Raw genomic sequence first — 22,141 nt, 5'->3', positions numbered from 1 at the left:
GAACAAGGAGCAACAGAAATGGTAAATATCTGGATAAATGTAACAGACTGTTCTTCTCTTGGGTTGATTAAAATATGATGGTTGAAATAAAAAATTGTACTGTCTTATGGGATTTGATTTAGGTCATACCTAAATGGTCTAGTGGTTTTCCCTACTTTCTTCAATTTAAGTCTGAATTTGTCAATGAGGAGCTCATGATCTGAGCCACAGTCAGCTCCTGGTCTTGTTTTTGCTGACTGTATAGAGCTTCTCCATCTTTAGCTGCAAAGAATATAATCAGTCTGATTTTGGGGTAGACCATCTGGTGATGTCCATGTGTAGAGTCTTCTCTTGTGTTGTTGGAAGAGGGTGTTTGCTATGACCAGTGTGTTCTCTTGGCAAAACTCTATTAGCCTTTGCCCTGCTTCATTCCATATTCCAAGGCAAAATTTGCCTGTTACTCCAGGTGTTTCTTGACTTCCTACTTTTGCATTCCAGTCCCCTATAATGAAAAGGACCTCTTTTTGGGGTGTTAGTTCTAAAAGGTCTTATAGGTCTTCATAGAACCATTCAACTTCAGCTTCTTCAGCCTTACTGGTTGGGGCACAGACTTGGATAACTGTGATATTGAATGGTTTGCCTTGGACTCGAACAGAGATCATTCTGTCATTTTTGAGATTGCATCCCAGTACTGCATTTCATACTCTTTTGTTGACCATGATGGCTACTCCATTTCTTCTAAGGGATTCCTGCCCACAGTAGTAGATATAATTGTGAAAGTGCTGCACTCAATATGCCAGCAAATTTGGAAAACTCAGCAGTGGCCACAGGACTGGAAAAGGTCAGTTTTCATTCCAATCACAAAGAAAGGCAATGCCAAAGAATGTTCAAATGACCGGACAGTTGGCACTCATCTCACACGCTAGTAAAGTAATGCTCAAAATTCTCCAAGCCAGGCTTCAGCAATACATGAACCGTGAACTTCCAGATGTTCAAGCTTGTTTTAGAAAAGGCAGAGGAACCAGAGATCAAATTGCCAACATCCGCTGGATCATGGAAAAAGCAAGAGAATTCCAGAAAAACATCTATTTCTGCTTTTACTGACTATGCCAAAGTCTTTGACTGTGTGGATCACAATAAACTGTGGAAAATTTCTGAGAGGTGGGAATACCAGACCACCTGACCTGCCTCTTGAGAAACCTATATGCAGGTCAGGGAGCAACAGTTAGAAGTGGGCATGGAACAATAGACTGGTTCCAAATAGGAAAAGGAGTACGTCAAGGCTGTATACTGTCACCCTGCTTATTTAACTTATATGCAGAGTACATCATGAGAAACAGTGGGCTGGAAGAAGCACAAGCTGGAGTCAAAATTGCTGGGAGAAATATCAATAACCTCAGATATGCAGATGACACCACCCTTATGGCAGAAAGTGAAGAGGAACTAAAAAGCATCGTGATGAAAGTGAAAGAGGAGAGTGAAAAAGTTGGCTTAAAGCTCAACACTCAGAAAACTAAGGTCATGGCATCTGGTCCCATCACTTCATGGGAAATAGATGGGGAAACAGTGGAAACAGTGTCAGACTTTATTTTTTGGGGCTCCAAAATCACTGCAGATGGTGATTGCAGCCATGAAATTAAAAGGCGGTTACTCCTCGGAAGGAAAGTTATGACCAACCTAGATAGCATATTAAAAAGCAGAGACATTACTTTGCCAACAAAGGTCCATCTAGTCAAGGCTGTGGTTTTTCCTGTGGTCATGTATGGATGTGAGAGTTGGACTGTGAAGAAAGCTGAGCACCAAAGAATTGATGCTTTTGAAGTGTGGTGTTGGGAAAGACTCTTGAGAGTCCCTTGGACCGCAAGGAGATTCAACCAGTCCATTCTAAAGGAGATCAGTCCTGGGTGTTCATTGGAAGGAATGATGCTAAAGCTGATACTTCAGTACTTTGGCCACCTCATGCGAAAAGTTGACTCATTGGAAAAGACTCTGATGCTGGGAGGGATTGGGGTAGGAGGAGAAGGGGATGACAGAGGATGAGATGGCTGGATGGCATCACCGACTCGATGGACGTGAGTTTGAGTGAACTCCAGGAATTGGTGATGGACAGGGAGGCCTGCGGTGCTGCGATTCATGGGGTCGCAAAGAGTCGGACATGACTGAGTGACTGAACTGAACTGAACTGAATGTCTTATGGGATCTCCAATGTATGTTGATGTATAAACATGACAACTGCAATATAAAGGAAGCATTTAAAGGAAACCAAATGTTTATAAGGCTCACTTGAAGTAAAATTTTAATCTAAGTAGACTATGAGAAGTGAAGTATGTATATTGTAATCTGTAGAAAAACACCAAAAAAACCCCAACTATATAAATGTGCAGTATTCAAGTAAGAAAGAATGCAGGAACAAGGAAACAGGAATAAATGAGGAAGGAAAGAGACTTCTAGTTTCAGCTCTGATGATATAACAAAACTAGAAGTCATCACTCCTTTTTTTTTTTTTTTTAAAATATTTAAAGAGCTTTTATTTATTTATTTTTGGTTAGGCCACATGGCCTGTGAGATCTTAGTTCCTCAACCAGGGATCAAACCTATGCCCCCTGCAGTGGAAGCTCAGAGTCTTAACCAGTGAACCATCACTCCTGATCTTACAAGAGCTGCCACCAACCTGAAATCTGGAGTGAGGCAAATCCAGAGACTTGCAGCAAAGGTGAGCTTACAAAGTTGAGAGCAGAAGCCACTGGAGCCATACATCATTAGGACATTTAAATGATAATATTGTTAAGTTTCTGGAGGCTGAGTATGGACTTGCATGAGAGTGTAAAACTCGTGAGAGCAAGTCTTAGGAATCAAAAGAAAATGGTAAAAGTAAAGAAAAAAATACTGTAACAGAAATAAATATTTTGATGGGTTCATCAACAGATTGGACAGAACAGAGGAAAGTATCAATGAGGCTGAAGATAGGTCGATAGGAACTGTCTAAATTGAAATACAATGAGAAAAAAGAATGGAAAAAAACCCAGAATAGAACATCCAAGGATTATGGGACAGTTTTGAACAGTGTAACGTACAGCACAATTGGGATACCAGAAGGAGAAGTAAAAGGAGCAAAAGAAATTTTTGAAGTGATAATGGGAGAGAAAGTGTTACAAAATTAATGACAGATATCAAAATACAGGCCTAGGAAGCCTAGTTTGAAGGTTTCAAGCAAAATAAATACCAAAATAACTATACTTGGGCACATCATTAAATACTGCAGAAAACCAAAGACTAAAAGAGTCTTGAAGTCAGAGGAGATGGAAGAAAACTTACTTGAAGAGTCACAGAATAAGAATTATGGCAGGTTTCTCATCCCTATGCTAGCAAGAAGAGAGTACAGTAAAATATTTAAGAGGAGAAAGAAAAAAAACCCACTAACCTATAATTAATTTTGTATCCAGTGAAATTATCCTTCAAAAGTGAAAGACAGAGACCCTCTCAGACAAACAATAATGAAGGCTATTCATTGCCAGCAGATCTGTCCTGCAAAAATTGTAAAAGTTCTTCATGGAGAACGAAAATTACATAGGTTAGAATTTGGATGTACATAAAGAAAGGAAAAGTATTGGATAAAAAGTAAAGGTAAAATAAACATCTTCTCTTATTCATCATTGCTCTAAAAGGTAACTGTTTAATAATGGTAACAATATTCAGCGTGATTATAGCATATGGCTAAGGGAGATGAATGACAGCAGTGTCATAAGGGATAAGAGAAAGGACTTGGGAATACACTGTTATAAGGTAGCAGCACTACAAATGAAGCAATATATTGTTATTTAAAGATGGACTTAATTCAGTTAAAAATGTGTATTGCAAACACTAGGACAACCACTAAAAAGTTCTGAAAAGAAGTATAATTGATGTGTTGAGAGGAGATTAAAATTGTATAAAATGTCAAATAAAATCAGAGGAAGCAGAAAAATAGGGGGGAAAAAGTGCTACAAGAAGTAGGAAACAGTTACAAACAACAGTGAATATTAATCTATTTCAACAGTCACTTTAAATATGAATGGTATAAATACATCAAAAGAGATTGTCAGTGGATTAAAAAAACAAGACCCTCATATATAAAAAAAGAAGACCCAGCTATGTGTTGCTTGTAAGAAATTCACTTTAAATACAAGGAATCAGGTAAAAAGTGTCAGGTTGTTATATTTATCTCTCTTGGATCTTGTCTCCTCCTAACAAAGATTTGGAAGGCTGGACCACTTGTAGCTCAAACAGGCAGGAATTTATTAAGCGGGCAGTAGGCTGTGTTCATAGGACAAGCTAGTTACGGCTTAGTTACAGGTAAAGTGGGCAGCATGCTACCAAGAGGCAAGGGCACAGGGGCCCAGGAGGCAGCTCTGTGTCTTCTTGGCTCCCTCTTTTCTACTTTTTGTCTCCTCCCCATGGTTCCTGATTGGTTATACTGTATGCAAAATAGGGGATGGGTACCAGTGTTCACCTGATTGACTACAGCCAGGACCAGTCACGGGAGAGGGTGTGTTTTCCCAGTTTAGATCCTATGCAAATAGGGGTTGGTACCAGCATTCACCTGACTGATTATACCCATAACCAGAGGTTCTCATTTAGGTTCTTGATTTCCCCCTTTATAGGCTTGTTCTCCATTTGTGTGACTCCACTATCTTGGACTCCCTTTTTTTTCTAACTACCTGACAAAAGAAAATGAAAGGAGAAAAGATATGCCATGTTATCCTAACCAAAAGTTACTTGGATTACCTATATTAATTTTAGACAAAGCATATTTTAGAACAATGAAAATTATGAGGAATACAAAGGGACTTTATATAATGATTTGGTGGTCAGTTCTCCAAGTTTTAACAATTCTAAAAATTAGCTTTTAACAACAGAGTGTCAAAATACATGAAGCAAAAGCAGCTAGAATTGAAAGGAAAAATAGACAGATCCACTATTACAGTTGGAGACTTCAAGATCCCTGTTCTGATAGTTGATATGCCAACCAGGCATAAAATCAGTAAGTATGTTGATGACCTGAACAACACTATCAATTAGTCAACTTGATCTAATAACATGTATAGAATATGCCAACAGCATATTTAACAGAATGTAGATTTTGTTGTTTCAACAGAATCTACATTCTTCTCCAACTTGCATGGAAAATTCACCAGGATAGAGCACATTATGGGCTGTATACTACACCTTGAAAGTTTAAAAAATAGTACTCATGCAAAGTATATTTGTAGATCACAGTGGAACTAAATGAAAAACTGATTATAAAAAGTAAGTTAGAAAAATTTCCAAATACTTGAAAGTTAATAACATACTTCTTGAAAGTTAAGACCATACTTCTAAATAACACATGGGTCAAAAGACGAGGTCTTGAGAAATTTTAAAAAAACTTTTGAACTAATTTTTTATTATGAAAATACAACATAACAAAATGTGGGGGATTTAGAAAAAGCAGTACTTAGAAGGCAATTTATAACTTTGAATACATGCACTGGAAAAAATAATCATCTGCATTCACTAAAGATGGCATATAAGCATATGAAAAGATGCTTAACTTTATTGGTTACTAAGGATTTGAAAGTTAAAACAACAATGAGATACCACTGTACATCTTTTAGAATTAGAATGATTAAACACACACACACACACACACACACACATACACACACATACAAAACTGCAAGTTCCTGAGAAGGATTCAGAGCAATGGGAACTTTTTAGTGCTTCGGTTCAGTTCAGTCGCTCAGTCGTGTCTGACTCTTTGCGGCCCCATGGATCGGAGCACGCCAGGCCTCCCTGTGCATCACCAACTCCCGGAGTTTACCCAAACTCATGTCCGTTGAGTCGATGATGCCATCCAACCATCTCATCCTCTGTCATCCCTTTCTCCTCCTGCCCTCAATCTTTCCCAGCATCAGGGTCTTTTCCAATGAGTCAGTTCTTCACATCAGGTGGCCAAAGTTTTGGAGTTTCAGCTTCAACATCACTCCTTCCAATGAACACCCAGGACTGATCTCCTTTAGGATGGACTGGTTGGATCTTGCAGTCCAAGGAACTCTCAAGAGTCATCTCCAACACCACAGTACAAAAACATCAATTCTTCAGCACTCAGCTTTCTTTACAGTCCAACACTCACATCCTTATATGACTACTAGAGAAACCATAGCCTTGACTAGATGGACCTTTGTTTGCAAAATAATGTCTCTGCTTTTTAATATAATGTCTAGGTTGGTCATAACTTTCCTTCCAAGGAGCAAGCCTCTTTTAATTTCATGGCTGCAGTCACCATCTGCAGTGATTTTGGAGCCCCAAAAAATGAAGTCAGCCACTGTTTCCCCGTCTGTTTGCCATGAAGTGATGGGGCCAGATGCCATGATCTCAGTTTTCTGAATGTTGAGCTTTAAGCCAACTTTTTCACTCTCCTCTTTCACTTTCATCAAGAGGCTCTTTAGTTCTTCTTCACTTTCTGCCAGAAGGGTGGTGTCATTTGCATATCTGAGGTTATTGATGTTTCTCCCAGCAATCTTGATTCCAGCTTGTGCTTCTTTCAGCCCAGCGTTTCTCATGATGTACTCTGCATATAAATTAAATAAGCAGGATGGCAGTATACAGCCTGAAGTACTCCTTTTCCTATTTGGAACCATTCTGTTGTTCCATGTCCACTTCTAACTGTTGCTTCCTGACCTGCATACTGATTTCTCAACAGGCAGGTCAGGTGATCTGGTATACCCATCTCTTTCAGAATTTTCCACAGTTTATTGTGATCCACACAGTCAAAGGCTTTGGCATAGTCGATAAACCAGAAACAGATGTTTTTCTGGATGCTTCTTGCTTTTTTGATGATCCAGTGGATTTTGGCAATTTGATCTCTGGCTCCTCTGCCTTATGTAAAACCAGCTTGATCATCTGGAAGTTCATTTTTATTGCTAGTAGTAAATGAAAAGTGATATAGCCATTTTGGCAATTTCTTGCAAAGCTAAACATAGTTGTTCTACAATCTAGCAGTCACACTCCTGGGAATTTATTACAGAGTTTTAGATACTGTGTTCACACAACAACCTGCACATGAAAGATGGTGGCAGTGTTATTGATGATTGGTGAAAACTAGAAGCAACCGAAATATCCTTCAGTGGGTAAATGTATAAACAAGATGTGGTATATCCATATAATGGAAAATTATTCAATGATTATTAACAAGTGAACTATAAAGAAACAAAAAGATATGCACAAATTTTAAATGCATATTGCTAAGTGATAGCAGAATTCTGACAGAATGTGGTCCACTGGAGAAGGGAATGGCAAACCACTTCAGTATTCTTGCCTTGAGAACCCCAGGAACAGTACGAAAAGGCAAAATGATAGGATACTGAAAGAGGAACTCCCCAGGTCAGTAGGTACCCTATATGCTACTGGAGATCAGTGGAGAAATAACTGCAGAAAGAATGAAGGGATGGAGCCAAAGCAAAAACAATACCCGGTTGTGGATGTGACTGGTGATAGAAGCAAGGTCTGATGCTGTAAAGAGCAATATTGCATAGGAACCTGGAATGTCAGGTCCATGAATCAAGGCAAACTGGAAGTGGTCAAACAAGAGATGGCAAGAGTGAACGTCAACATTCTAGGAATCAGAGAACTAAAATGGACTGGAATGGGTGAATTTAACTTAGATGACCATTATATCTACTACTGCGGGCAGGAATCCCTTAGAAGAAATGGAGATCATGGCATCCGGTCCCATCACTTCATGGCAGATAGATGGGGAAACAGTGGCTGACTTTATTTTTCTGGGCTCCAAAATCACTGCAGATGGTGATTGTAGCCATGAAATTAAAAGACACTTACTCCTTGGAAGGAAAGTTATGACAAACCTAGACAGCATATTAAAAAGCAGAGACATTACTTTGCCAACAAAGGTCCGTCTAGTCAAGGCTATAGTTTTTCCAGTGGTCATGTAAGGATGTGAGAGTTGGACTATAAAAAAAGCTGAGAGCCAAACAATTGATGCTTTTGAAGTGTGGTGTTGGAGAAGACTCTTGAGAGTCCCTTGGACTGCAAAGAGATCCAACCAGTCCATCCTAAAGGAGACCAGTCCTGGGTGTTCATTGGAAACACTGATGTTGAAGCTGAAACTCCAAAACTTTGGCCACCTGATGTGAAGAACTGACTCATTGGAAAAGACCCTGATGCTGGGAAAGATTGAAGGCAGGAGGAGAAGGGGACGACAGAGGATGAGATGGTTGGATGGCATCATTGACTCAATGGACATGGGTTTGGATGGACTCCGGGAGTTGGTGATGGACAGGGAGGCCTGGTGTGCTGCATTTCATGGGGTTGCAAAGAGTCGGACATGACTGAGCAACTGAACTGAACTGAACTGAATTAGTTAGCAACAATAGAAGACATTTTGCAATTATACTTGGAACATTCACTATCAGAGACCATATCCTGGACCGTAAGACAAACCTTAATCATTTAAAACAATTAAAAGTGATACAAAATATGTTGTCTGACCGTAATGAGACTAACTAGATATCAATAACAAAGATATCAGGAAAATTCTCAGATACTAGTTAAACAACACTTCTAAATAATTCATGCTCCAAATAAAGTCTTAAGGGAAATTAGAAAATATTTTTTTTGAGTGAATGAAAATAAAAATACAGTGTGTCAGAATTTGTTGCTGCTGCTGCTGCTGCTTAGTCGCTTCAGTCGTGTCTGACTCTGTGTGACCCCATTTGTTAGATGTACCTAAGTCCTTGTTCACAGGGAAATGATCTAAACTTCCACAGTATGAAACTAGAAAAAGAATAAAATAAAGCCAAAGAAAGTAGAGAGCAGGGGAAAAAATAAGAGCAGGAGTTAACGACACTGGAAAAAATCATAGAGAAAAATGAATGAAAACAAAAGGTGATTCTTTGGAAAAATTAAAACTTAGAATCCTTTAGCCAAACTAGCGAAAAGAAAGAAGGCAAATTACCAATGTCATGAATAAAAGGGGGAAATAACTACAGATGCAACAGACATTTAAAGGCTAATAAGGGGATATTGGAAACAACTTTATTCATGTGAGTTTGACAATTTAGTGACATAGACCATTCATTGAAAGACACAAGCTACCAATATTCACTAAAGATGAAATAGAAAACAGAATAGTATGCTATCCATTCAATATGATAGTAATCCAAGTCTGTGTCCCAACAAGTAATGCTGAAGAAGCTGAAGTTGAATGATTCTATGAAGACCTACAAGACCTTCTAGAACTAACACCCAAAAAAGATGTCCTTTTCATTATAGGGGACTGGAATGCAAAAGTTGAAGTCAAGAGATACCTGGAGTACAGGCACCTGGAGTAACAGGCAAGTTTGTCTTGGAGTACAAAAGGAAGCAGGGCAAAGGCTAACAGAGTTTTGCATGACAATGCACTGGTCATAGCAAACACCCTCTTCCAATAACACAAGAGAAGACTCTACACATGGACATCACCAAATGGCCAACACCGAAATCAGACTGATTATATTCTTTGCAGCCAAAGATGGAAAAGCTCCAGTCAGTCAGCAAAAGCAAGACCTGGAGCTGACTGTGGCTCAGATCATGAACTCCTTATTGCAAAATTCAGACTTAAATTGAAGAAAGTAAAGAAAACCACTAGACCAAGCAGATATGACCTAAATCTAATCCTTTATGATTATATAGTGGAAGTGACAAATAGATTCAAGGGACTAGATCTGATAGACAGAGAGCCTGAAGAACTATGGAAACAGAGGTCCATGACGTGGTACAGGAGGCAGTGATCAAGATCATCCCCAAGAAAAAGAAATGCAAAAAGGCAGAATGGTTGTCTGAAAAAGCCTTACAAATAGCTGAGGAGAAGTGAAAGGCAAAGGAGGAAAGGAAAGATATATATCCATTTGAATGCAGAGTTCCAAAGAAGAACAAGGAGAGATAAGAAAGCCTTCCTCAGTGATCAGTGCAAACAAATAGAGGAAAATAATAGAATGGGAAAGACTACAGATCCCTTCAAGAAAATCAGAGATACCAAGAGAGCATTTCATGCAAAGATGGGCACAATAAAGGGCAGACATGGTATGGACCTAACAAAAGCAGAAGATATTAAGAAGTGGTGGCGAAAGAACTATACAAAAAAAGATCTTCATGACCCAGATAACCACACAACTAGGTGTGATCATTCACCTAGAGCCAGACATCCTGGAATGTGAAGTCAAGTGGGCCTTAGGAAGCATCACTATGAACAAAGCTAGTGGAGGAATGGATGGATGGAATTCCAGTTAAGCTATGATGCTGTGAAAGTGCTGCACCCAATATGCCAGCAAATTTGGAAAACTCAGCAGGGGCCACAGGACTGGAAAAGGTGTTTTCATTCCAATCCCAAAAAAGGCAGTGCCAAAGAATGCTCAAACTACCATATAGTTGCACTCATCTCACATGCAAGGAAGGAAAGTAATGCTCAAAATTCTCCAAGCCAGGTTTCAACAGTCCATGAACAATGAACTTCCAGATGTCAAACTGGATTTAGAAAAGATAGAGGAACCGGAGATCAAATTGTCAACATCCGTTGAATCATTGAAAAAGCAAGAGAATTCCAGAAAAACATCTACTTTATTGATTATGCAAAGGCTTTTGACTGTGTAGGTCACAACAAACTGTGGAAAATTCTTAGAGATGGGAATACTAGACCACCTGACCGGCCTCCTGAGAAATCTGTGTGCAGGTCAAGAAGCAACAGTTAGAACTGGACATGTAACAACATACTGGTTCCACATTCGCAAAGGAATACGTCAAGGCTGTATATTGTCACTCTGCTTACATTATGTGAAATGCCAGGCTGCATGAAGCACAAGCTGGAATTAAGATTGCTGGGAAAATATCAATATCCTTAGATATGCAGATAACACCAACCTTAATGGTAGAAAGTGAAGAAGAACTGAAGAGCCTCTTGATAAAAGTGAAAGAGGAGATTGAAAAAGCTCTCTTAAAACTCAACAGTCAATAAACTAAGACCATGGCATTCAGTCCCATCTTTTCATGGCATATAGATGGAGGAAACAGTGTAAACCGGGTAAACTGTGACAGACTTTATTTTCTTGGGCTCCAAAATCACTGCAGATGATGACTGCAACCATGAAATTAAAAGAGGCTTGCTCCTTGGGAGAAAAGCTATGACCAACCTAGACAGCATATTAAAAAACAGAGACGTTACTTTGCCAACAAAAGTCCATCTAGTCAAAGCTATTGTTTTTCCCATAGTCATGTACAGATATGAGAGTTGGACTATAAAGAAAGCTGAACACCAAAGAACTGTTGCTTTTGAACTGTGGTGTTGGAGAAGACACTTGAGAGTCCCTTGGACTGCAAGGAAATCAAACCAGTCCATCCTAAAGGAAATCAGTCTTGAATATTCATTGGAAGGACTGATGCTGAAGCTGAAACTCCAGTATTTTGGCCACCTGATGGGAAGAACTGACTCATTTGAAAAGACCCTGATGCTGGGAAAGATTGAAGGCAGGAGGAGAAGGGGACGACAGATCATGAGATGGTGGGATGGCTTCTCTGACTCAGTGGGCATGAGTTTGAACAAGCTTCAGAAGTTGGTGATGGACAGGGAAGACTGGCGTGCTACAGTCTATGGGGTTGCAAAGAGTCAGACACAACTGAATGACTTATTTAAAATCAATCTACTGGCCCAGATAGTTTTCCTGATAAATACTCCCAAAAATTTTAGGAGGAGATGATTTCAGTTCCCTCCAGTCATCTCCAGAAAGTAAAAGAATACTTCTCTTATAATGAGTGATGTTGAGCAGCACGATTTACAGTAGGTAGAACATGGAAACAATGTAGATGTCTACTGACAGATGAATGGATAAAGAAACCATGGTACATATTCAGTTCTGTTCAGTCTTTCAGTTGTGTCCGACTCTTTGCGACCCCATGAATTGCAGCATCCCAGGCCTCCCTGTCCATCACCAACTCCCGGAGTTCACTCAAACTCATGTCCATCGAATCAGTGATGCCATCCAGCCATCTCATCCTCTGTCATCCCCTTTTCCTCCTGCCCCCAATCCCTCCCAGCATCAGAGTCTTTTCTAATGAGTCGACTCTTCGCATGAGGTGGCCAAAGTACTGGAGTTTCAGCTTTAGCATCATTCCTTCCAAAGAACACCCAGGACTGATCTCCTTTAGAATGGACTGGTTGGATTTCCTTGCAGTCCAGGGGACTCTCAAGAGTCTTCTCCAACACCACACTTCAAAAGCATCAATTCTTCGGCACTCAGCTTTCTTCACAGTCCAACTCTCACATCCATACATGACTACTGGAAAAACTATAGCCTTGACTAGACGGACCTTTGTTGGCAAAGTAATGTCTCTGCTTTTTAATATGCTATCTAGTTTGGTCATAACTTTCCTTCCGAGGAGTAACCGCCTTTTAATTTCATGGCTGCAATCACCGTCTGCAGTGGATTTTGGAGCCCCCCCAAATAAAGTCTGACACTGTTTCCACTGTTTCCCCATCTATTTCCCATGAAGTGATGGGACCAGATGCCATGATCTTCATTTTCTGAATGTTGAGCTTTAAGCCAACTTTTTCACTCTCCTCTTTCACTTTCATCAAGAGGCTTTTTAGTTCCTCTTCACTTTCTGCCATAAGGGTGGTGTCATCTGCATATCTGAGGTTATTGATATTTCTGCTGGCACTCTTGATTCCAGCTTGTGCTTCTTCCAGCCTAGCATTTCTCATGATGTACTCTGCATATAAGCTAAATAAGCAGAGTGACAATATACAGCCTTGATGTACTCCTTTTCCTATTTGGAACCAGTTTCCATGGAACTGTTGTTCCATGTCCAGTTCTAACTGTTGCTTCCTGACCTGCATACAGGTTTCTCAAGAGGCAGGTCAGGTGGTCTGGTATTCCCATCTCTTTCAGAATTTTCCACAGTTTATTGTGATCCACACAAAGGCTTTGGAATAGTCAATAAAGCAGAAATAGATGTTTTTCTGGAACTCTTGCTTTTTCGATGATCCAGCGGATGTTGGCAATTTGATCTCTGGTTCCTCTGCCTTTTCGAAAACCAGCTTGAACATCTGGAAGTTCACGGTTCACGTATTGCTGAAGCCTGGCTTGGAGAATTTTGAGCATTAGTTTGCTAGCATGTGAGATGAGTGCAATTGTGTGGTAGTTTGAGCATTCTTTGGCATTGCCTCTCTTTGGGATTGGAATGAAAACTGACCTTTTCCAGTCCTGTGGCCACTGCTGAGTTTTCCAAATTTGCTGGCATATTGAGTGCAGCACTTTCACAGCATCATCTTTCAGGATTTGAAATAGCTCAACTGGAAATCCATCACCTCCCCTAGCTTTGTTCGTAGTGATGCTTTCTAAGGCCCACTTGACTTCCCATTCCAGGATATCTGGCTCTAGGTGAGTGATCACACCAATGTGATTATCTTACTCAGCCTTGAAAACGAACATATTTGAGTCAGTTCTAATGAGATGGACGAACTTATAGCCTATTATACAGAGGTGAAGTAAGTCAGAAAGAGAAGGATAAATATCGTATACTACTGCATATATATGGAATCTAATAAGATGGAATTGATGAATTTATTTGTAGCACAGCAATGGAGAAACAGACATAGAGAACAGACTTATGGACATGGGGAAGAGGGGAGGAAGAAGAGGGTGAAATATATGGAGAGAGTAACATGGAAAGTTACAATACCATAAATAAAATAGATATCTAATGGGACTTTGCTGTATGACTCAGGGAGCTCAAACAAGAACTCTGTAACAGTCTAGGGGGGTGTGATGGGGGAGGAGATGGGAAGGAAATTCAAAAGGGAGGGGACATATGTTAATATATGGCTGATTCATGTTGATATTTGGCAGAAAACAATTAAGTTCTCTAAATCAATTATCCTCCTAATAAAATAAGATCATAAAAATTAAATAAAAGAATCCTCTATTTTATGCAGCCTTCCTTAATCTGATGTCAAAATCATGCAATGACTGTACATAAAAATAAAACTTCAAAACAATATATCTTGTAAACATATACCAATCTTTAATAAAATATTAGTAAATTGAATTCAGCAATTTAGAAAAAGAATAGTACACCAAGACCAAGAGGTGTTTATGTTGGGAATTCAAGTCTGGTTTAATATTTGAAAATTAGTAACTGTGATCCACCATATTAGCAGACTAAAGAAGACTAAAACCATATGATCAAACCAAGAAATGTGAAAAAGCATTTGATAAAATTCATCCTTTTTATATAAAAGCATTCAGCTTCTAGGAATAAAAGTGAAGTTCTTTATCTCAGTACGGAGTATCTACAAAAAATTTCTACGGCTGACATCAAAATTAATGATGAGAAACTGAACCCTTTTTTCCTAAGATTGGGAATAAGGCAAGAATGTTCAGTCTTACCACTTGTTTAATGTGTTCCTGGAAGTCCTAGCCAGTACAGTATCACAAGAAAAGTAAATAACAAAGGAATTAAAAAGGAAAAATAAACCAAACTGTATCTGTTCAAAGGTAACAATTTTCTACAAAGAAAATCTCAAGCAATCTACAAAAAGGAAAGATTCCTAAAGCTTAAGAAGTGAGTTTAGCCAGGTTCCAGTACACAAGGTTAGCATACAAAAATAAGTCATATTTCTATATACTAGCAATGAACAGTTGCAAACATCTCTCAAAGTACTACTTATAATAGCTCCAATTAAAGAGCAGTAAGTACTTAGGTGTAAGACTGACAAAATATGTACAGGATCTGTATGCTGAAAAATATAAAACACTGATGAAGGAAATCAAAGGTCCTGAAAAATGAGATACGATATGATCATGGATTGAAAGACTCAAGCTATTGTTATCATTTCTCTCAATATTATCAGTCTCAATTAAGTTCTAGCAACATTATTTTTGTAGACATGGACAAACTTTTAAAATTTATATAGGGAAGAAACTATAATAGCCAAAACAATTTATAAAACAATGTTGAAAGATTCATACAACCAGTTTGAAGATTTAAAAGATACGTACGGTACTCAACACAGTATGCCAGTGATGAAAGAACTGGCATAGAGATCAGTAGAACAATGTAGAAAATCTAGAATAGACCTACACAGTTAATGGTTAACTGATTTTTGACAAAGGTGCCAAGGCAATTTGATTGTAAATGGATTTATAAATTGTGGTAAATCCATACAGAGGAGTACTAGTCAATAAAAAATTAGTAAGCTATTGAAAAACACTACGTGGATGAACCTCAGTTGCACGCTGTGCTAAATGCAATCAGCCAGTCTTAAATAGTTGAATTCACTTATAAAAGGTATGAATCCATTTTGGGAAAGGCAAAACTATTATTCTAAAACCTTTATTTGTATAGCAGGGGTCATGGTCATATCATTTGCCCTCTGCCTGCAGTAGATGTATTATTTACATGTCAAATATGCTTCTGTGTTTGTTTGTTTGTTTTTAATTTAACCGTCCAACTCTAAAGTATATAGTTCTACTTGGTCCCAATATGATTATAAACATAAATGTGGACAGTGAAATTGCATGGCTATAAGGTAACCATCTGAATGAACATTTTCTCGTGGCAGAATCTCAGACTCTGGAAACTATTTCCCGTCTCCTACTGGCCGTTAATCTTTACTTCCCTACCTTTGTTTGAAGTGGGAATCATTATTGTCAGTACAAATAGCCTTGATCTAGGAGGCGGAAGACATAGGTGACTTTTGGCAAGTCACTTAATATTTATGTTTGTTTTCTAATCTTAAAATAAGGATAATAATACCTCTCCTGTTTGCTTCTTTTGAAATCAGTGGAAACCATTTTATATGTTGTAAAATGTTTTTGTAAATGTAAGGTATCATCATTGCTATTATTAAACATCAGAAATAAAGCAATATTTTGTGATATGGCAATCAAAGGAGGTTCAACTCTGAAAATTATTATGAATTTTAGAATTAATGCAGAATGAATAATAAAGATTTTATAACTTCTAGGTTGATTACTCTCTAGTTTTATTATCATAGTGAAAGTGAAAGTGTTAGTCGCTTAGTCATGTCAGACTCTTTGTGACCCCATGATCTGTCCATGGGATTCTCCAGGCGAGAATGCTGGAGTGGTTTGCCTTCTCTTCTCCAGGAGATCTTCCCGACCCAGGGATCAAACCCAGGTCTCCAGCAATGCAGGCAGATTCTTTATCATCTGAGCTACCAGGGAAGCCCTGGTATAATTTATTATCATACATTATTTAAACTATTAATACAATATAAGATATGTTGTTACAGCAAGTTTTGGGTAAATGGCTAGACATCTTAGCACAAATTCAGGTTATGAAGATACTATCAGGGTAACAAGCAAAATACTTCTTAAGATTAATTTGAATTATGAAGAAATTCAGTTTTAGTTAAAGCTGTAGTTAATTCTTTCTAGCAGTAGATGACAGTAGAGTTCTTTGTAGTAAAAATCAAATTGCCTAAGTACTTATATAACAACAGCTTCCTGGTCACATTACCATATATAGAAATACTGCTGTAGGGACTAAAGATTTTACTTTCTATAAGGACTTTGTAACAGATAAAAAAGAGTTTTATTGAAGAAAAAGGATAAATTTTAAATGTTGAAGATTACTCCCTTCTCTGCTTCTTCCACCTCCTCCCCCTCCTTCCTATGGTAATTTTGTTATAAAGTATATACATTGCTTTAAATAAATTAATCTGAGTGTTATAATTAGAAATCTGGAATATTTGTACAAAACTCCAGCAATGTTGGATATGTCTAGCTAGACATGTGTTAAAAACAAATATTTTGGGCTGAAATATTAGAATTAGCTTGTACTTTTGGCAAGGGAATACTGTGAGTGTAATATTTTGGGGAGGTTCATATGTCAGAGATGAGTGATTGCAAGGAGTGGCTAGAAGAAGGGAAAAGAAGTTATTTTAGAAATCCACATTTGCACTAATAAAAATGAAACCCAAAGAATTAATAAAATTTTGTAACAGATTAAATAGAGAACTTAAATGACGTTACTTCCTTTTCTGTTGTCTCTATATATGAACAGCTAGGTGGTTGTTGGATAATTTACAAATATGATCCTATCATAAGTAAAATATTTTCAAGTGTTTGATTCTACTTAGACCTTTAACTTATTAGAAATGAATGAATACTTTTATATGTATATTTATTATGTAATATATGCATTGCACAATTTGAGACATAAATTTATAAACAAATTTTAACATAAAATTCCAAGATTATTGGAAACAGTGGAGAGAGCAGTTTATTTTTCCAGGCAATGTTTGGGAAACATTCCATGAAGAGGTGACATTTTTGCTGAGCCTTGAGGATGAATAGAATTTATCCCAAGAAAGCAAGTGAAAGATTCAGGAATTTTATCCACTTTATATCCGTAAAGAGACAGCTCATACTCTATAGATGTTTATTAAAGACTGTAGACACCTGTTGATGGTGTGTTTTGTATAAAGTCGGTTGTTAATAAAGAAATTATCTATTATATACACACATTTCTCAGAAAGCTACAATTTAAGAAATTTGGTCTTGTAGATACTGTTGCCTGTTTGTTTAGATTGATACTAATTTTATTGCACAAAATAAAGTGTACACAAATGAGCTCTTATTTGGCAAAATGCATTAGTCAATGTTTTCTTTGTATGCATGTGTGTGTGTGTGTGTGTGTGTGTGGTATCCTAATTTGATTACATTATTATTCCTTTTTATTCTACTTGTCATTGTTTCTATTTATTTTGTTTGTTAAGCAGTAGGCAGGAAATCATAAGATTTTTTGATAGATTACTTTTTTATAATTTATTTTTTAATTGAAGGATAATTGCTTTACAGAATTTTGTTGTTTTCTGTCAAACCTTGACATCAATCAGCCATAAGTATACACATGTTCCCTCCCTCTTGAATCTCCCTCCCATCTCCCATTAGATTTATTTTAAAAGATCTTTCTTTCCTTTCCCGCCTTCCTCCCTCCTTATCATCCTTTAATAAAAGTGTCACAAGCAAGTACCCAGAATCAGTTTTAAATGTCACAGGTCACATTTTTGTGTAAATGGACAGTTTACTTTTAACTGAAGGAGCTGTTTCAAAGTGAGATCCCTAAATGAAGAGATCAGGTAAGCAGCAATCCTCAGTGTCAAGTCTAGAAATTAACATATCTCAGTCAACTAGAAGGATTTTTTTCCTCTCAATTGAAATTTCTTCCTGTGACTGATTTTATATACTTTAAATCTTAATATTTTTTCAAATTATAGAATGTTTTAAAATGTACTGCTGATGTCCACTTGTCAGCAAATTATGTTTGGTAAGCAATACTACCATACTAAGTTTTTGTAGTTTCTGTACATATTAAATTTAAGTCAGTGAGTTTCCAATGTTGAGTTTTTTTTAATTACAGTTCACATTTTTTTCATTAAAAGTTATGTTTTTTTTTTAATGTTTTGTAATCTCTGTTCCATACCAGTTTTCAATGAAAAGTTAACTGTTTATAAGGATCTATAAAGTCTATACTAGTCTGTATTAGCTGATTTGCTGGGGGGAAAAACACACACAGCCTTTTAAACTTATTATATTTGGAGAGTAGTTTGACCTTCAGTTATTTGTATAGGGTTGTAATGCATGTTTAAATAGTTTTTCTTTTAAAAAATTTTTTCAGCTTATTATATTTAAAGCTTTATATTTAATGTTCTCATTAACCTCTGTATTAGTATTAAAACACTCAAACATAGACCCTTTTAGGATGATATTGCAAGTCTTTAAAATCTTCATCTCTAGTTGGACAGTTTTAAGACTCAGTAATGTGCTGTTTTATATTAACAGGAAACAGAACAGCAGTAGTGGTTTGAATACCCTGCAAACAGGAAGTTTGACACATGCATAGCTCTTAGCTTCTGTGTAAGTAGTTGTTGAGCTCCTTCTGGAAATATTTTCAGTTACGATAAGTTAAGTGTAAATACACATGAATGGCCGCTTATAGAGAAGTACCCTGTAACCAATATACAGGTACTACTGCTCTTCAGAAATTGGAAGGTTTTGCTAGCCGATTATTTCATAGACACTCCAAAGGTACTGCACATGATCAGAAAACAACTCTGGAAAATGACAGCCTTCATTTCTCTGAACATACTGCCTTATGGGACAGATCAAGTAAGTTTTGTTTTTGTTTTTTGATGATACATTGTAACTAGAAGCTAAAATACTAATTGGGGTTTTAGAATCACTCAGAGAACTGTGGGGGTGTTTTTTAGTTGTTGTCTTTTTTGTAATTTGCACAAATATATTTTGCAAGGTAAAGTTGAAAAAAATCCACAAAAACTTGATTATAAATTGAGCTGAATTACATAGCTCATGGTTTTAAATACAGTCAGTTAAATTGAGTATCAGTGGGAAAATTTTCTGCAAGATTCTTAATTTCTGGTATGTATTACAGTTTTGTTTGTATTTTTTTGTTTTTATGTAAAAGTGAAATGCCTACATTTAAGAGAGATAATCAGTTTATTTTTTTAAATGTCAAACATTTATAAGCCTTAAAATTCAAAAGGGGGTAAAAGAACTCTTGAATTTATAATTAAATTTTTATTATGTTTGCCGTATTATATTTTTAAATGCATGTGTAAAAGTTACTTTAGTTTAACAAGCAGGATTTATAATATGAAAGCATACTATGATTATTCTATGTATTCTATGTGAAATCTTACATTTATAATATTAAAAATATCAGAAGATTTCTTATAGTGGAGGGTACTTGTTTATGCATGCATCACATTCTTTCCAGACATGGTAAAATGTTTGGACTTACTACTTGGCTGGAATGGTGATACATAATGATTTTTTTGTGACATGCAATTTTTAAAGGATACATTTCAATTATAAACAATACCAGTGCTGCCATTCCACATCTCACCATGAACCTTCCTCAAAGTATTTTTGTCACTCTGATTAAAGGAACAATAGAATTACTCTTGGTACTTTTTAGTGTGTTTGATCACCAAATAGCACTAGGTTCTGCCTCTTTCTGTTTATATACTCCATAGCAGTTAAAGAGAAAAACTCAGCTAAAAAGGCAACAACAGAACAAGAATGGCTTGCAGAATCAATACCTTTGTTTATATAGTAGCTTCATAGTTCCACGGAAGCTTATTTGAATTTTTTTTAATCACATCAGAATTTTTTTTACCTTTAAGTTATATTAGGGGGAAAGTAAAAAACATGTATTTGTACTTTTTTTTTCCTTCTAGAGATTTTGATTATTTGTAATTAATCCTTACTATGTAACAAGTTGATAGATGAGAAATCGCAAATATCTTCAAGGTAATGAACTGTTGAATATTGACATAGGAGTACATTATTAAAATTTACCAAGCAACAAAAGTTTGCTGTTCATTCTCCTTGCCCTATTCTGTTAAATTTCAGTCTTCTAAGGCCTTTTGGAAATCATTTTTATGCATTTCAGGGATCTTTTAATTAAACATTCAATAAGGAATGAGGATAGCACTGGATTAGTACACTAGCCCCTATTTCTACAAACAGAGGGTATTTAGTAAATGTATCACAAATAATGAATGTCATGGGCTTTTAATAATGAAAAGTTGTGTTTGAGCTGTACCCTCAACATTTAAAAAAATGTGTGGGGCTTATAACATTTTCTGAGATGCATTTAAAATCTAGCAACTAAAGGTAATATCAGGAACTATGATTTCTTTTGGAGAAACAAATAAAATGCTGTTAACATATTTCTTTATTGTGATGTCACAAAATAAGTTAATAGGATCATAGTGCACAGTGAAATTAAGTACAAACTTTGTAGCCATTCAAATAATAGATGTGATATAAGACATAGTTAAAGAGTGACTGAATGTTCATTAATCAAGCATTCTTTCACTTTCTATTTCATATCCCAGAATATCACAGATAAAATAATTGTATATATGTAGTGATGAGTATGGAGTTCTGGTTTCCTATTATGAAATGTTTTGATGTAGAGGAGAAAATAAGGATACAACAGAAACAGAGGAATCCTTCTGTTTCAAAATTCCAAGGTTTATTTTTTGTGGTGGAAACACAAATTTTTATTCATTTATAGTGTAAGTTATGGAAGGCACTTTGACAGTATGAAGTTTTTATGCAAACTACATTCTTCATGCTACTTAGGACAATTTACTTGCATGATTTGTTTGATAAGAAAAAAGAATATAATATCTCCTACTGATGAGCTGAGTATGCTTGTTTCAAAAGTTCTATTTAGGAAATAAAATAAGCACAGAAACTACATTTAATTTTATTAAAAATTAGGTTTCTGAACTATTGAGTAAAGATTATAATGATCAATTTAGGCATATATGAAATGTAACAAGTTTAATACAAGTTTCTTTATTCTTCAGTGACATTAAATTTAAGAAGAAACAAAAAATAAAGGCCATATAGTGGTTTCCAGGTGTCTTAAATGTGTTTTATCTTTTACTACTAAAGTAACAGGAATTCCTGTTTGATAACATAAATATTTAACAGCTGATTCCATGAACATATAAGTACATGAAGTTCAAAACAAAAACATGAAGGAATTCTTTTTATTATGACTCAGAATGAAAGGGAATATTGACATTCCACTGAGTTTTCTTTCTAGCAAATTTGTTATGGTTAGCTTCTAAATCTTTCTTTGATCATAAATACTACGTTGAGTTATACAATGCTGAACTTGATGGAAGTTTTGCACATTTTAAATGTTGGACTTTATATATTTTATGTCTAATTGCAACAGTTTAAGCGCTGAATAGATGAATACCATCAAATACTTTACCTATTCTTTCCTGTGAATATATATATTCCTGTATATATACAATATACATATCCATATTAGTGAAGTTTAGATAAAAATACTGTATTGAACAAATGAGCAATTTTGTATATGGATGTTTTTCAGATAGAATCAGAGCTCAGTTCAGTTCAGTTGCTCAGTCATGTCCAACTCTTTGCGACCCCATGAACCATAGCACGCCAGGCCTCCCTGTCCACCAACTCCCAGAGTTTACCCAAATTCATGTCCATAGAGTTGGTGATAACCATCCAACCATCTCATCCTCTGTCATCCCCATCTCCTCCTGCCC

The 22,141-nt window shown here is 36.5% G+C and overlaps 1 protein-coding gene across 1 annotated transcript in view; it reads left to right on the top strand.

Annotated features, from left to right (window-relative positions):
- Positions 1-19,000: 19,000 nt before the first annotated feature.
- Positions 19,001-22,141, top strand: part of PRKACB (protein kinase cAMP-activated catalytic subunit beta) — an 83,239-nt gene continuing 80,098 nt past the window's right edge. Inside the window, exon 1 of the mRNA XM_068963144.1 lies at positions 19,001-19,184. Coding sequence (XP_068819245.1) covers positions 19,001-19,184 — 184 coding nt within the window. The remainder of the gene's footprint in view (positions 19,185-22,141) is intronic.

Source organism: Capricornis sumatraensis, chromosome 2, assembly GCF_032405125.1.
Source record: "Capricornis sumatraensis isolate serow.1 chromosome 2, serow.2, whole genome shotgun sequence".
Classification (NCBI taxonomy): Eukaryota; Metazoa; Chordata; class Mammalia; order Artiodactyla; family Bovidae; genus Capricornis; species Capricornis sumatraensis.
This window is presented reverse-complemented; position numbering and strand designations above follow the sequence as displayed.